General features: G+C 40.0%; 2 protein-coding genes and 1 pseudogene across 2 annotated transcripts; all 3 read right to left on the reverse strand.

The window, feature by feature from the left end:
- Positions 1-4,597: 4,597 nt before the first annotated feature.
- On the reverse strand, positions 4,598-5,533 carry LOC117051848 (olfactory receptor 1013-like). The gene has a single exon (XM_033158546.1). It carries the CDS (start codon positions 5,531-5,533, stop codon positions 4,598-4,600), a length of 936 nt encoding a protein of 311 aa, XP_033014437.1.
- Positions 5,534-12,819: 7,286 nt separating this feature from the next.
- On the reverse strand, positions 12,820-13,803 carry LOC117043300 (olfactory receptor 5AR1-like). Its single transcript, XM_033142872.1, has one exon. The coding sequence runs from the start codon at positions 13,789-13,791 to the stop codon at positions 12,820-12,822; it is 972 nt and encodes a 323-aa protein (XP_032998763.1). The 5' UTR covers positions 13,792-13,803.
- Positions 13,804-15,137: 1,334 nt separating this feature from the next.
- On the reverse strand, positions 15,138-16,764 carry LOC117043370 (annotated as a pseudogene).
- Between the last annotated feature and the right edge of the window lie 64 nt (positions 16,765-16,828).

The following is a 16,828-nucleotide window of genomic DNA, read 5'->3' on the forward strand; positions in this document are numbered from 1 at the left end:
CACTGGGTCATGCCCACCATTTTATGGCTGATTTTACATTCTAGGGCAGGCATCCCCAAACTCGGCCCTCCAGATGTTTAGGGACTACAACTCCCATCATCCCTAGCTAACAGGACCAACACCTGGAGGGCCAAGTTTGGGGATGCCTGTTCTATGGCCTTTTAAATGTGTTTATGGGAGGGGCTATTGGTTTACTTTTGTTTTATTATGCATTTTGTATTCTCATTTTGCATTTTTATGTCATAAGCTGCCCTGTGATGTTCAGATGAAGGGACGCATACAAAGTTTAATAATAATAATAATAATAATAATAATAATAATAATAATAATAATAATAATTTTCTGCTCCTCCTTTGTAAACTCAGAGTTTAGAATAGGCATATCTGGAACATAAATAGAAACCCAGTAGAAAGGAATATGAAAGAGCAGCTATTGAAGCAGAAAGGACAGTTGCTTTCCATTTTAAGTGATCCATTTCTGCTTAAGAAACATGCTTTCAAAATGGGATTTACACATGAACTCACTGTTATATTAAAGCCATATTTATTATATTGCATTAATTTTTTTAATCCAATTTTATTATTTTTAAAAAATACTGACATACACCCAGAGGCATTTCAAGAATGCTTTTAGAAGTGCTGCCATTAGTGCCAATCTCTGTCACAATTATAACCTTGATTTGATTGCCTTTGCCTTTGATTGCCTTACCTTCTCCAGCCCAGGCAATGAGGCTTGTAATGAATCTTCTCCTCCTTGTTCTTTCCAGAAAACATTTCAAAGACAACAAAACAACAAGGTGCATAACATATGCTTTGAGAATTGGTTCCCAGATGTGACTTGCTTGGTCAGTCAACTGATTTATTCTGTGGGTTTTGTGCTCTACAAGCCAGTATGCAGGGAGGAGTGAAAGAGGGCTTGTGTGTCTCTTATCATAGATGGACATCTATAGAATCAAATAAACTGAACCTTATAAAGGTTATAAAGCTCTGGAACAAAACTTAGCTCTTAATCTTGATGGCACCCACTAGTCATAGGACACAATATGATAGTCATGGATGGTGCTGATTCCAGAAGAAAACGACCTTATTCAATCTCTGGACTAATTTATATAAGTTTTGTATCCAGCAATTCACCCACAACCCATTAGTGGCTTCAGATCAGAAAATATTATTTGTTATTTCCTCAGAGCATTTATTGTCTCTGAAGGATGTTGTCCCAGTGGCCTCTTTAACGACACAAAACTTCTCATGCTCTGCTGGGATTTGTTTTTATGCATTTGGAATAACCTAATATATGGACAAGCAAATCAAGAGTGTTACTTTTTTAGTTGAGGAAACAGACTTTGAGAACCAATTCCCCAAATCTCTCTAGTGGGCATTTATTTCTCTTGGTGCCTTCAAATATATATTTGGAAGAACTGGAGGAGAAAAAGAAGACAGGGAGAGAGGGAACATAATGTAGGGGGAACACCAGGATTATTTAGGGGGAGCATCAGAATAGCTAGTCCAGACCAGAGGAGATGTTTTTGTTACTTCAGTCATCACCATTATCTTGTAACTAACTGTAATGATTGGCTGCATCATAAGATCACACACCTATTTAATTAATTAAAGTAGTTTTTACAAACCTCATTTACTGCAGTTCCACTTACTGAAGTCCTGAAGCTCTTGCTCCTGCATTCAGATTCACTATCCTTGTTCTTGTCCAGGGTCCTGATCTTACTCCACTATAAAATTAGACCAGGCAGTCCAGGGCCTGCCTCATATCATCTTGTTTGAAGCACAGTCTCTACTCAGTGACAGAGACAACTATGGATTAGGAAAAATGTTTACTTGGCCTTTTTGTCATCATTTTCAACAAAACATTTTTCTTCCTTAAAAAAAAACTCTTGGCTTTATATAATATTTCATTGATTCCCAAAGTTTCTTGACTGGTTTGTAAGAAACAGTTCAGAAGTTCTGTTTTCTGCCTTAAAATATTTCCCCTCAACTTTCTGAATTTTTTTAAAAAATTAACCCTGTCTTCTACTGATTCCATCATCACTGAAGCTTATTTACCTTATTAAAGGGAGCTGGAAGGACAAATCCTAAAATCAAAAGATTAGACAGCAGATTGCTTGCAGTGTAAGAATTTTACATTGTTGTTGTAGGCATATCTTAAGCTAGGTGAAAAGACTTATGGTATGGAATGAAACAAGTAGTAAAGAACAGTTTAATTAATCTATTTTTTCTTTAATATCGATGGTACCTTACATTCCTGCCGATCCTCAGTTGAACTCCATGCATTTGATGTAATGTCTAAAAATATAGTTACTATATGCACAATTTGTGGGTTCTCCACTTTTGACCTCAAAAGCTTCAGACATATCTATTATACCATTTCTTTGAATATTTTTGAAGAGGAAAATTGCAGGCACCATTACTTAGATACCTGAAACTGATGAAAAGGAGACTCAGATTTGGCAGAATACTGATAATCTCGCACCTCAAGTCAAGCATGACTTCACTCAGCAGGCGTAAAACCTAATTGCAGACTATTTGTAGTACAGCAGAGCATAGCTACAAGGGGGTAGAATCCAGCTGAGTCATGTGATTGGTTGACTGTGCAAATCAGTTGTTACTTTTCACATACCAGTGTAGGAAATTAAAATACTCTCTTCCATGGGAAAATAGATAAAATTATGTTATCTATTATTAGCTGTATGAATATCCTTTCCTATAAATTTCAAGGCAGAGGTCAGATGGCAGAGGTTGTATGGCCAACCTCTGGCATGGGTGCTTTAGTTTAAATTCCTGAATTGCAAGGGGTTGGACTAGATGACCCTTGTGGGTACCTTCCAACTCTACAATTGAATGAGTCAATGAAGCCCTCATCTTTCATGGGGTTTATTCCAGGGACTGCACCAAAAGACAAAATTGCATCTGGTCAAAACACAATGGGTTCAATGGTGAGCTGGATTGCCTGTATACTGTGATGTTATAACACAGTTCTGGGACACAATATACAGATGGAGGAATGGGAAAAACTATGGAAGAAAGAGTTAAAATTTACAGCATGTGTGGTGATTAAAGAAAGCTATATGAAAATGATGTATACATGGTATCTCGTACCTACGGGACCACCTCTCCTGGTATGCCCCACAGAGGACCTCACAGTCCACAAATAATAACATCTTGGAGGAACAAACAGTTGGGCCTGGTGAGCATTTAAGGTCCCCAACCCTAATCTGCAGGTTGCCATCTGACTGGATTTTATTCTAATCCTGATCTCATTTCAGGATGTATTTTAATTGATTGCCTGATTTTATGTTAATGTGTTATACATTTGATGTTAGCTGCTCTGATCCCAGTTTTGACCGGGGAGGGCAGGGTATAAATTAAATTTGTTGTTGTTATTGTTGTTGTTGTTGTTAAACTCTGGTTAAATAAGCAAAAATGTACAAAACTAAAGAAAATAAGTGTTGGAAATGTAAAACATCAGAAGGTACATTTTTTCATATGTGGTGGGATTGCAAAACTGTTAAGAAGTATTGGGAAATGATTTATAATGAAATGAAGAAGATGTTTAAAATAACCTTTGTCAAAAAACCAGAAGCTTTCCCATTAGGTATTACAGGAATGGAATTACCAAGATCACAAAATAACTTGTTTATATATGCAACCATGGCTGCATGAACATTATTAGCACAACATTGGAAAGAAGAAAGTGTCCCAGCTAAAGAAGATTGGCATGTTAAATTAACGGAATATGCTGAAATGGCAAAATTGACAATGAAATTAAGAGGAAGAGATGACAATGAATTTAAGGAAGAATGGAAGGACTTTATTGCGTATATAGAGAAGCAATGTACAAAGGTTAATACATTGGCAGGGTTTTAAGAATACTTGTCTTTTATTATGAATGGATAATAAGTAATGCAAATGGTTAAAACTTTATAATGGACATGTAGTACATTGATATACCGTGGACGCTCGGGTTGTGAACGTGATCCGTGCGGGAGGCACATTTGCAACCCGCAGTGCCGCGTCTGCGCATGCACGGGTCGCAATTTGGCGCTTCTGCACATGCACAAAGCACAATTTAGCACTTTTGCACATGCGCGAGTGCCAAAACCCAGAAGTAACCCATTCTGGTACTTCCGGGTTTGGCTCGGTGCGCAACCCAAAAACATGCAACCTGAAGGGGCCGTAACCCGAGGTATGACTGTACAATGGAACCAAAGAAGGGAATTTTGTTTTAGTTTTTATTGTTGTTTGTTTTGTTATTGTTATTGTTGGAAAATCAATAAAATGTTAAGGAAAAAAGAGATGGTATAACACAGTTCTGAAGAGATTTGAAAAGCTAAGATGGAGGAGAGTGTATTTATTGCTCACATTTATTCAGAAACAGATGCCTCCATTTGAAACTGACACATATTAAGTTCATAGCTGTGGGACATGTGTCGCCGAGAAGGGGAAAAAAATGAGCTCTTAATATGGTTCCTCAAATGGGAGATATTGGGAAGGTATGACAATGATAGCATACAAATGTGTGTTATAAAGCTAGTTTACATTATAAATATACTGGTCTACTATGTCATATTTAAAGTCCTCTTCATTTAGAAATCTGTCCTTCTTGTCATCAACTTCTTCACGGCCTTTTTCACATCCTTGTTCCTTAAGCTATAAATTAAGGGGTTCAGCATGGGAAAGACTACTGTGTAGAATGTGGAAGCCCATTTGTCACGCTCCAAAGCATAGCTGGAACTTGGGCGTGAGTAAATGAAGAGGATGGAGCCATAGTATAAGGTGACAGCTGTCATGTGGGAAGCACATGTGGAGAAGGCTTTGCGCCTGCCATCAGTGGAGCGGATTCTCAAGATGGCTGCTAGGATAAAGGCATAAGAGGCAAGGATGAAGGCTGAGGGGGCAATGATGTTTAAAGTCAGGAGGACGTACAGCATGGTCTGGTAATTCTCAGTCACATCACAGGAAAGCTTCACCAGAGGAGGTACGTCACAGAAGAAGTCATCAATGACATTGCCATCACAGAAGCTCAATGTGAAGGTTTCACTAGTAAGGACAGTAGCATTGATGAAGCCCCCTAGATATGAGAGGGCCACCAGTGCTGCGCACAGCTTTCTGGACATGGCAGTGGCATATGACAGTGGCTTAGCTATGGCCACATAACGGTCATAGGCCATGGCTGCCAGAAGGTAGCACTCACTATAGGCAAGGGCAGCTGAAAAGAAGAATTGGGAGGCACAACCACCAAAGGAAATGCTCTTGTCTTCAGAGATGCAGTTCACCAAGATCTTTGGTGTATATACAGAGGAATACCACAGATCCAGGAAGGAAAGGTTCCCAATGAAGAAATACATGGGCGTATGGAGGTGAGAGCTGCTGCAGATGAGAACAATGAGTGCAATGTTCCCGGCTAGACTAGCTATATAAATTATGAGAAACACCACAAACAGTATCAGTTGCAGTTTGGGATTTGTTGTGAATCCCAATAGGATGAATTCAGTGACTGTGGTGTGATTTCCTCCTTCCATGAATCTTCCGTCAATCATTTGCTGAAGGACCTGAAAACACACAGGACACATAACACTTGGAATGGCACCATGGTGTCCTATTAAAGCTCATTTTCCTCAATATTTTCTGAATCAGAGAGCTCACAGGGACAATTAAAAATGGGCAGGGAGGAGATTGCTTGTCTAATGGGATTCTCACTAATACACACTTCAGAATTATTTTGGAATTATTTCTCAGCTGGAACAAAGCTACATTTTTACTAAGTCTATGTATACTGTATTGGCCTGAATATAAGCCACACCCGAATATAAGCCGGACCTTTAGAATTGAGGGGGGGGGACAAGATAATGCCCGAATATAAGCTGCTCCCTTAAAATTTTGCAAGCATTCACACCTATCTCCATTTTACCGCATGTCTGTTTCAGCAGCAATATCGTAAAAGCCAATTTTTGTAAGGTCATAAATTTAAGCCACACTTTAACTTTTCACAGTCAGAATTTGGAAAAAAGTGAGGCTTGTATTAAGGCCAATATGATAAAATACATTTTAATCTGACCAGAGTGGTGCATGCTCTAGTTATCTGTCGCTTAGATTACTGCAATGCACTCTATGTGGGGCTACCTTTGAAGGTGACCCGGAAACTACAACTAATCCAGAATGCGGCAGCTAGACAGGTGACTGGGAGTAACCACCGGGACCACATAACAACGGTCTTGAAAGACCTACATTGGCTCCCAGTACGTTTCCGAGCACAATTCAAAGTGTTGGTGCTGACCTTTAAAGTCCTAAATGGCCTCGGTCCAGTATACCTGAAGGAGTGTCTCCACCCCAATCGTTCTGCCCGGACACTGAGGTCCAGGGCCAACGGCTTTCTGGCGGTTCCCTCGCTGCGAGAAACCAAGTTACAGGGAACCAGGCAGAGGGCCTTCTCGGTAGTGGCACCCACCCTGTGGAATGCCCTCCCACCAGATGTCAAAGAAATAAACCACTATCTGGCTTTTAGAAGACATCCCTTCCCTGTTTAGGGAAGCTTTTAATGTTTAATAGATTATTGTATGTTAACATTCTGTTGGAAGCCGTCCAGAGTGGCTAGGGAAATACAGCCAGATGGGCAGGGTATAAATTATTATTATTATTATTATTATTATTATTATTATTATTATTATTATTATTATTTTGCTTGTTTGTTTTTAAATTTGACTTTCCTGTTGTTATTTTGCAAAAATGTCTCTGAAGTATGTAGTGCAATGACTATGGCAGTTCAGACAAATATGTTATAAATTTGCTCTAATTTCTACAGATCAGAAAATATCATTTAGAGCACAGAGAACTGACATAGGAAGATACATACTTCTGGCTCTCAGTTACACATTATGAGAGTTTCACCAGATTCATGGAACTAAATCTTTGTTCACATTAAACACATTGTTTTAATTATATATAGGAATATATTGCAATAGGATTGAGACAGGAACCCTCAAAACACTTGCTATGATGCAGGAATACCCTATGACATTGTGTTGCACATGCAACTTCTTTAATCAAACAGCACCAAAAGACTCAGCAATTAAATGTAAGAATAATAGTCCATTTGTGTATTCCTTTTCAATTCCAAGCTTCAATCATTCCTGATGTCGTGATTTGTGAATTAACTTTATTTGAAGGTGATGGTCGTGAGCCATTAGCATGAAGCTAGAAGTGGATGTCATGTCTGCATTGTCGGCCTGACTTCTGTCCTACTGAGTCACTTGAGAGGGGAAGAAGTGCGGTGGCAGTGAGGTTTGCACAGTGCAAATGCACCCGTGAAGTCAATGTGGTGTTCTGCTGGCCCATTTCCAATGTACCAAGTCAGCACCATCACACCCCTTCCCTTCTCTATCCTGGTATGCTGCAGCAATTCATCTGGAAAGAGATCAGCAGGGCTGTGCAGCCTTGTGTATGTCTTCTGCAGACACCTGGTGGTTCCAGATGGCAATGTTCATCCCTTGCCACATCAAGACACACATGACCAGTTCAAAAAAGGCTTGAATGCCATCCTTGTCTTTGCATCATCATCATCATCAGAAGCTGCATAAGTGAAAAACCTACATGCTGATCTCCCTTGATGTATTTGGCCAATCGTATTTGAGGCGACATGGAAGTTTAGTCTATGCTCTTTCCTCCATGGTGACTCATGCTTAGCTGCAAATCACCACCTAATGCTGCAGCCAAGACAAGCATGTGAGAATAAGATAGAGAACGGGGCGGGGGGACCTCTGTTGTTGTTGTTGAACCCTGTTCTAAGCTAATCCTTTAATCAGATGGAGTTTTAAAAAATATATCTAGAGGTTTTCTGCTGTTATTCTGCAATCATAGTCATCATAATCATTCTGGCACCAAAATTATGAAACCCTTTGAACTCACCAAGCCTGATTTCCTTACCTTATCAAGCCCATCCAATGAGAGACCCCTTCTTGTTATTTCCAGGCTCTGCAAAGCTTTCCAAACTAGGATAAATAAAAATTGAACAAAGTTGCAGGGAAACTGGGAGCCAAATTTAGGTGTACTGGGTTCCGCTCACATGGTTTTCTGTCGCTGGCCACTGATGGCCAATTAATGATAGAGAATGTCATTTTTCTCTTAGCGATAAGCTTAAAGGGTCTTCTGGTAGCACCATATGGAAGAACTGCAAGGTTATGGAAAGTGTCTCTGGTCTGATGCTGAGCTATGGAACCAAGAGCTCTAGGGTCTATGTACCCTTTTCCTTGTTATACTAGAAAATCAATAGGTATCGTTAAAGTTTTACTTTGAATATTTCAGGGGGAAGATGGCATTCTTAATTTCCTCAGATGAAGCAGATCTCAGTGTTCTTCTGTTCCATCACATCAAACAGTCCTGATTAGAAAGAGCAGGTGGATATTTATCCAGAAGGTTCTGATTCTCTCTTCCACCCTCCCCCCCCCCAGTGGTGCTATCAGTGGGACTGCATTTCAGAGCTCTGGTGCAATTAAAGGTTTGCATTTGGTGTCTGTTGCTCTCAGGTGGGTTGCTATATGATTATGCATTTGGGTAAAGATTTGTTTACTCACTAAATTCTTTGTAGAAGGAATAAGTGTTGGGAACATATTCCCTAGAGTTCAATATCTTGTATGTCCATAGTCCACAGTCACCTATCCATCAGAATTCCATATTATCTATGAGCTTCAATGGATATTCATGAGTTTTATATTTTCAGCTGAAATATGCACTTTCCTTTTTTGGGGTCAAATTAATTACCTACACTTTGCACACACGCATGAAGGCAATATTTAGCTCACAACTTCTTGAGATTATTTGCACATACCAGCCCCTATGCACTTTGCTGATCTTAGCTCTTTAGTTCGTTCCCCAAATCTCTCTAGTGGGCATTTCTTTCTCTGGATGCCTTCAGATATTTTATTTATTTATTTATTTATTTATTTATTTATTTATACCCCACCCATTGGAAAAGCTGGAGGAGAAAAAGAAGACAGGGAGAGAGGGAACATAATGTAGGGGGAACACCAGGATTATTTAGGGGGAGCATCAGAATAGCTAGTCCAGACCAGAGGAGATGTTTTTGTTACTTCAGTCATCACCATTATCTTGTAACTAACTGTAATGATTGGCTGCTTCATAAGATCACAAACCTATTTAATTAATTAAAGTAGTTTTTACAAACCTCATTTACTGCAGTTCCAATTACTGAAGTCCTAAAGCTCTTGCTCCTGCATTCAGATTCACTATCCTTGTTCTTGTTCAGGGTCCTGATCTTACTCCACTATAAAATTAGACCAGGCAGTCCAGGGCCTGCCTCATATCATCCTGTTTGAAGCACTTTCTCTACTCAGTGACAGAGACAACTATGGATTAGGGAAAATGTTTACTTGGCCTTTTTGTCATCATTTTCAACAAAACATTTTTCTTCCTTAAAAAAAACTCTTGGCTTTATATAATATTTCATTGATTCCCAAAGTTTCTTGACTGGTTTGTAAGAAACAGCTCAGAAGTTCTGTTTTCTGCCTTAAAATATTTCCCCTCAACTTTCTGAATTTTTTAAAAAATTTACCCTGTCTTCTACTGATTCCATCATCACTGAAGCTTCTTTACCTTATTAAAGGGAGCTGGAAGGACAAATCCTAAAATCAAAAGATTAGACAGCACGTTGCTTGCAGTGTAAGAATTTTACATTTTTTGTAGGCATATCTTCAGCTAGATGAAAAGACTTTTGGTATGGAATGAAACAAGTAGTAGAGAACAGTTTAATTAATCTATTTTTTCTTTAATATCGATGGTACCTTACATTCCTGCTCATCCTCAGTTGACCTCCATGCATTTGATGTAATGTCTAAAAGTATAGTTATTATATACACAATTTGTGGGTTCTCAACTTTTGACCTCAAAAGCTTCACACGTACTGTATATACTTGAGTATAAGCCGACCCGAATATAAGCCGAGACACCTAATTCTACCGCAAAATGGGAAACTTTATTGACTTGAGTATAAGCCGAGGGTGGGAAATGCCAACAGCGGTAAAGGCGGAGGAAGGAGCCGCCTGAAATGAGATTAGACAAATTAATATATAACGTATTTGCACCATTGCGGCCCCACAAAACAGTGGATGCATGATTTTTTGGTGCATGCTGTACCCACAGACATGCTGTGTGATCTGATGGTGAATTTGGGGTGACCCAATGCAAAAATCTTGAGGATCCATGTGGATCCGTGCTTTGTAACCATGCTTCTGCACCATTGTGGCCCCAGGAAAAAGTGGCTACGATGCCTGCCCTTGCGAGAGAGGCAGGTGCTAGTGGTGGGATCAGCAGTCTGAAATCGGCTGCTCCTCCCCCTGCCGCTGCCCACCTCACTCAAGTATAAGCCGAGGGTGGCTTTTTCAGCACAAAAATGTGCTGAAAAACTTGGCTTATACTCGAGTATATACGGTATCTATTATACCCTTTCTTTGAATATTATTGAAGAGCAAAATTGCAGGCACCATTATTACTTAGATACCTGAAACTGATGAAAAGGAGACTCAGATTTGGCAGAATACTTATAATCTCGTACCTCAAGTCAAGTATAACTTCACTCAGCAGGCATAAAACCTAATTGCAGACTATTTGTAGCACAGCAGAGCATAGCTACAAGGGGGGTAGAATCCAGTTGAGTCATGTGATTTGGTTGACTGTGCAAATCAGTTGTTACTTTTCATATACCAGTGTAGGAAATTAAAATACTCTCTTCCATGGGGAAATAGATAAAATTATGTAATCTATTATTAACTGTATGAATATCCTTTCCTATAAATTTCAAGGCAGAGGTCAGATGGCAGAGGCTGGATGGCCAACCTTTGGCATGGGTGTTTTAGTTTAGATTCCTAGATTGCAAGGGGTTGGACTAGATGACCCTTGGGTGGACCTTCCAACTCTACAATTCAATGAAGCCCTCATCTTTCATGGGGTTTTGTTCCGGGGAGTGTACCAAAAGACAAAATTGCATCTGGTCAAAACACAATGGGTTCAATGGTGAGCTGGGTTGCCTGTATCCTGAGATGTTATAACACAGTTCTGAAGAGATTTGAAAAGCTAAGATGGAAGAGAACATACTTATTGCTCACATTTATTCAGAAACAGATGCCTCCATTTGAGACTGACATATATTAAATTCATAGCTGTGGGTCATGTGTAGTTGAGAAGGGGGAAAATTGAGTAGCCTACTTAATACAGTTCCTCAAATGGGAGATATTGGGAAGGTATGAGAATGATAGCACACAAAACCAGCTTACATTATTATTTCTGGTCTGCTGTGTCATATTTAAAGTCTTCTTCATTTAGAAATCAGTCCTTCTTGTCATCAATTTCTTCACAGCCTTTTTCACATCCTTGTTCCTTAAGCTGTCATGTGGGAAGCACATGTGGAGAAGGGTTTGCGCCTGCCATCAGTGGAGTGGATTCTCAAGATGGCTACTAGGATAAAGGTGTAAGAGGCAAGGATGAAGGCTGAGGGGGCAATGATGTTTTTAGAGATCAGAAAATATCCTTTAGAGTACAGAGAACTAACTTACAGAGAACTAATACATGCTTCTGGACCTGTCAATTACATATTGTGAGAGTTTGGTCAGAGTTACATATTGTGAGAGTTTGGTCAGACTGACGGCAATTATTCCATGTTCATATTAACTATTATTGCACATTATTGTACATTTTATATATGTATGTCTTACAATAATAGTGATACAGGAACCCTGAAAACCACTGTTAGTATGCAAGGATACAGGGTGACATATTGGTGCAGATCTCACCTGCTTAGTCAAACAGCACCAAAGGACTTAGTAAATATACTTAAGAATATTAGTCCTTCTGCATCTGCATTATATTACATAAAACTCAGTGCTTCAATCATGATAAGGGAGATTGGTGTCCCACTTAATTTCAGATGACAAGAAGTGTTAGTTAACTTTATTTAAAAGTGATGGTTATGAGTTAATAACATAAAAGCAGGCATATGGTGACACTGACCCTGTTCACCAGACCACTGTCTAAGTGAGTCACTGCAGCATACTGGGACCGAGAAGGGAAGGGGTGCTGTGGCAGTGACGTTGGTACAGTGCAAATGCACTGGTGGAACCAGTCTGGTGCTCCTGCTGGCACCTTTGCACCACACCTATCTCACAACCATCACAACCCCCCTCCTCTCTATCCCATTGTGCTGCAGCAATTTGTGTGGATGGATATGGTGTGAGCTGTGGAGCCTCATCATGGCTTCTGCATACACAACCAATGGTTCCAGAAGGAGATGTTCTTTGGCAGCCACACCAAAAGACACACGTGATCAGTTCAAAGAAGGCTTGAATGCAATCCAGATGTTATGTATGCTAGGAGGTGCTGTATTTGAATGTAATGCTTTTTGGACCCTTGAGCTCCTGTGCTTTTCATGGTGAAATACTCAAAGGGGAATTTCTTCTTTTAGTCTTGTCTTGTAGAAATAAAGGGATACTTCCTACTGATATCTTCCTTATATCCCAACACAACACTTCCCATCTCTCCCATTGAGGTGGTCTGATGGAATGCCTGCTTTCAGGTGACCCCTCACACTTGTTAAATTGCAGAGTCCACAAGAAGTTTCAGTCAACCTCATTCAGCACAAATGATTTTGAAATTTCAAATGACATTGCTCAATGAATGTCAGACAATAACTCTGATGCTGAACTTCATTTTCCGATTCTCTAGCTAGTAGGAAATTGATGATCAGCTATAAGGGAAAGGAAATAGTTCTGAAACCTACAAGTCAAGTTCCTATAGAACCAGTTCACAAACACACACATACACACACACAAAATTCAGTAATAATTCTTGAATTCAGCTTCTTGTTAATGAGTTTCCTGAAAGCTTCCTTAACATCTTTATTCCTCAAGCTGTAGATCAGAGGATTGAGCATGGGGATCACTACTGTGTAGAACACAGAAGCCCATTTGTCTTGATCCAAGGCATAGACAGAAGTGGGCCGGAGATACATGAAAATCAAAGTCCCATAAAATAAAGTTACCCCTGTGAAGTGGGACCCACAGGTGGAGAAGGCTTTGAGCCTCCCCGATGGCATTCTCAGGACAGCTGCTAAAATGAAGATGTAAGAGAGAAGGATGATTGAGAGGGAGCTCATCCCAAGAAAGCCAGCAAATACAAAAAGCAAAATCTCATTAATGTGGGTGTCAGAACAAGTGATTGCCAGCAGTGGAGGGACATCACAGAAGAAATGGTTGATGAGGTTGGAACTGCAGAACTGCAGGCTGAAGGTGGCTGTTGTGTGTATTATGGCATTAGTTGTGCCAGCAATGTATGAACCAAGTAGGAGCCGGATGCATAGGGACTTGGACATGGCAGTGGAATAGAGCAATGGGTTGCAGATGGCCACATAGCGGTCATAGGCCATCACTGCTAAAATGTAGCACTCGGCATCCAGAAAGGCAGCAAAGAAGTAGAGCTGGGCAGTACATTCAGGGAAGGAGATGGTCCAGCTCTCAGATATCAAGTCAGACAGCATTCTGGGAGCAATGGCAGATGAGTAGCAGATGTCACAGAAGGACAGGTGCCAGAGGAAGAAGTACATAGGATTGTGAAGGTGGGAATCAAGTGAGATCAAGATGATCATGCCCACGTTTCCTACAACATTGACCAGATAGATGATCAGGAATACCACAAAGAATAAGACTTTCATACCTGGATCGTTTGAGATGCCCTGGAGAATGAACTCGGTGACAGTGGTACTGTTTTTATTCACCATTTTTAGGAAAAGATACAGTGGTCTGAAGAAATGTAGAAAATGTGGATGGCAGGTTGTTTTAAATATTAATTAGTCTAAGAGATGTCAAAGTTTGCTTGGGTCCCAGCTGCTCTGTGAGGCTGTGTCTTACCAAGGCTTCTTGTGGAGATTTTATAAGATTCAGAGCTCCTGAGTCATGCTCCCCTTTGTCTTTTCCTTAAACCTTTCTACAGGTGGAAGAGATGAACTCTGAAGTTTTGATGATTGGTTAAGTCAGCATCCTACTGATCCCTGTAAACTCCTTGATAGTCTATTTATTACTCATTGAGTTTCCTACCTCTGAAAAATGAAGTGATTATCACAGAGTAGGAAAGGCAGAGGCCGAGAGCTCAGTCCCCAGAGGATTTCTGATCTCTGATTCCCTCATCAGGAGACATATCTTTTCAGAGCTTTCAAGGGTATAGGCATCCCATGCAATTTGCTTTCTCATTGTGCTCACTGTCATTTCCCCTCCCCTCCTCCACAGAAAAATATATGGCACCCATTTCTCTTGCAGGAAACATACAATTTTAAAAGAAATTGTTATATTTATTTTCAATTTACATTATAACATCTCAACTAAATAACTGAGGTATGAACTTTGTTATGCTCATAGACATTCTATATGAGAGCAATATATTGATCTAGGATATACACAAGTGGCTAATATTGTAATCCTATGCAGCATGGCTTATCAGAAGTAAGTCTCATTGAGTTAAATGCAGAGATAAGGGATTAATTCAATTCAGTAAACATGTTAATGAGAAACTGCCTCTAATTTTTTCTTCCAGAAGCAATATGCAGCCCAAAAGGCAGCGATCCTTTGAAATGGGCACTTCTCTGAATTTGTGATGCAGTTTTCCAACTAAATTATGTGTAAAAATGCATTGTATTTGGTGAAATGGGCACTAAAGTGCTGGTGAATTTTTGTGAGGACTTAAGTGCAGAACTGAACCTGTGTTTGGAAAAGCGAAAAACTGTGGGACATTTAAAATGACAGATTTATAAATCCTTAGTTAAATGAGATGCCCCGGTAAGTGGGTATAGGATGGCAGCATGGGGTTCAGATACTTTATCAGGGAAAACGATCTAAAATGATTGTTATCTGAGCAATAGTCAGCCTCAAAATGGGCAGAGGGAGAACAGGAAGAATTAGTCCAACATGAATGAGTCTTATGAGAATGAAAAATAGTGTCTCACAAATAATGCATTATACAAATGAGGTTCTGAGGACACATCTACATAAGAACACATGACAAAAGATCTTACTAATGATTAATAATGCTAAGCTACTAGAAACAAAACAGCATGCTTCCAGTTATATTCATTCATACTGCCCTCCATTTCATTGCCAGTTTCTTCAGAGCATGTTTTACATCCTTGTTCCTGAGGCTGCAGATGAGGGGATTAAGCATAGGGATCACTACTGTGTAGAAAACAGAGACCACTTTGTCCCTCTCCAAAGCATAGCTGGAGCTGGGCCGTGAGTAGATGAAGAGGATGGAGCCATAGTACAAAGTAACTGCAATCAGATGAGAGGCACATGTGGAGAAGGCTTTCAGTCACCCTTCAGTAGAACGGATCCTCAAGATGGCAGCCAGAATGAAGGCATAGGAGGCAGGGATAAGTGCAGAGGGTGTAATTACATTAGAAGCCAAAATGAAGTACAACACGGACTGATAGCTCTTGGATACATTGCAGAATAGCTTCACCAATAGAGGTAAGTCACAGAAGAAGTCATCAATGACGTTGCCATCACAGAAGCTCAATGTGAAGGTTTCACTAGTGATTAAGGTAGAATTGATGAACCCACCTAGATAGGAGAGGGCCACCAGTGCTGTGCACAGCTTTCTGGACATGGTAGTGGCATATGACAGTGGCTTAGCAATGGCCACGTAACGGTCATAGGCCATGGCTGCCAGAAGGTAGCACTCGCTATAGGCAAGGGCAGCTGTTGTTTTACATTTCCAACACTTATTTTCTTTAGTTTTGTACATTTTTGCTAATTTAACCTGAGAATAATAATAATAATAATAATAATAATAATAATAATAATAATAATAATTTATATCCCACCCTCCCCGGCCAAAACCGAGCTCAGAGTGGCTAACAAATGTATAACACATTAACATATAATCAGACAATCAATTAAAATACATCCTAAAATCAGATCAGGATCAGAATAAAATCCAGTCAGATGTCAACCTGTAGATTAGTGTTGGGCCCAAGTGTTTGTTCTGAACTTATATAATAAACTTAAGAATATTAGGCCTTCTGCATCTGCATTATATTACATGAAACCCAATGCTTCAATCATGATAAGGGAGATTGGTGTCCCACTTAATTTCAGGTGACAAGAACTGTTAGTTAACTTTCTTTAAAGGTGATGGTTATGAGTTAATAACATAAAAGCAGGCATATGGTGACACTGACCCTGTTCACCAGACCTCTGTCTGAGTGAGTCACTGCAGCATACTGGTATCGAGAAGGGAAGGGGTGTTGTGGTAGTGACGTTGGTACAGTGCAAATGCACTGATGGAACCAGTGTGGTGCTCCTGCTGGCACCTTTGAACCACACCTATCTCACAACCATCACAACCCCCCTCCTCTCTATCCCATTGTGCTGCAGCAATTTGTGTGGATGGATATGGTGTGAGCTGTGGAGCCTCATCATGGCTTCTGCATACACAACCAATGGTTCCAGAAGGAGATGTTCTTTGGCAGCCACACCAAAAGACACACCTGATCAGTTCAAAGAAGGCTTGAATGCAATCCAGATGTTATGTATGCTAGGAGGTGCTGTATTTGAATGTAATGCTTTTTGGACCCTTGAGCTCCTGTGCTTTTCATGGTGCAATACTCAAAGGGGAATTTCTTCTTTTAGTCTCGTCTTGTAGAAATAAAGGGATACTTCCTACTGATATCTTCCTTATATCCCAGCACAACACTTCCCATCTCTCCCATTGAGGTGGTCTGATGGAATGCCTGCTTTCAGGTGAACCCTCACACTTGTTAAATT

The sequence above is a fragment of the Lacerta agilis genome, chromosome 1, assembly GCF_009819535.1.
Source record: "Lacerta agilis isolate rLacAgi1 chromosome 1, rLacAgi1.pri, whole genome shotgun sequence".
Classification (NCBI taxonomy): domain Eukaryota; kingdom Metazoa; phylum Chordata; class Lepidosauria; order Squamata; family Lacertidae; genus Lacerta; species Lacerta agilis.

Bases quoted from the DNA above. Each gene is read 5' to 3' on its own strand.
- LOC117043300 (XM_033142872.1), bottom strand. From the start codon at position 13,791: ATGGTGAATAAAAACAGTACCACTGTCACCGAGTTCATTCTCCAGGGC.
- LOC117051848 (XM_033158546.1), bottom strand. From the start codon at position 5,533: ATGGAAGGAGGAAATCACACCACAGTCACTGAATTCATCCTATTGGGA.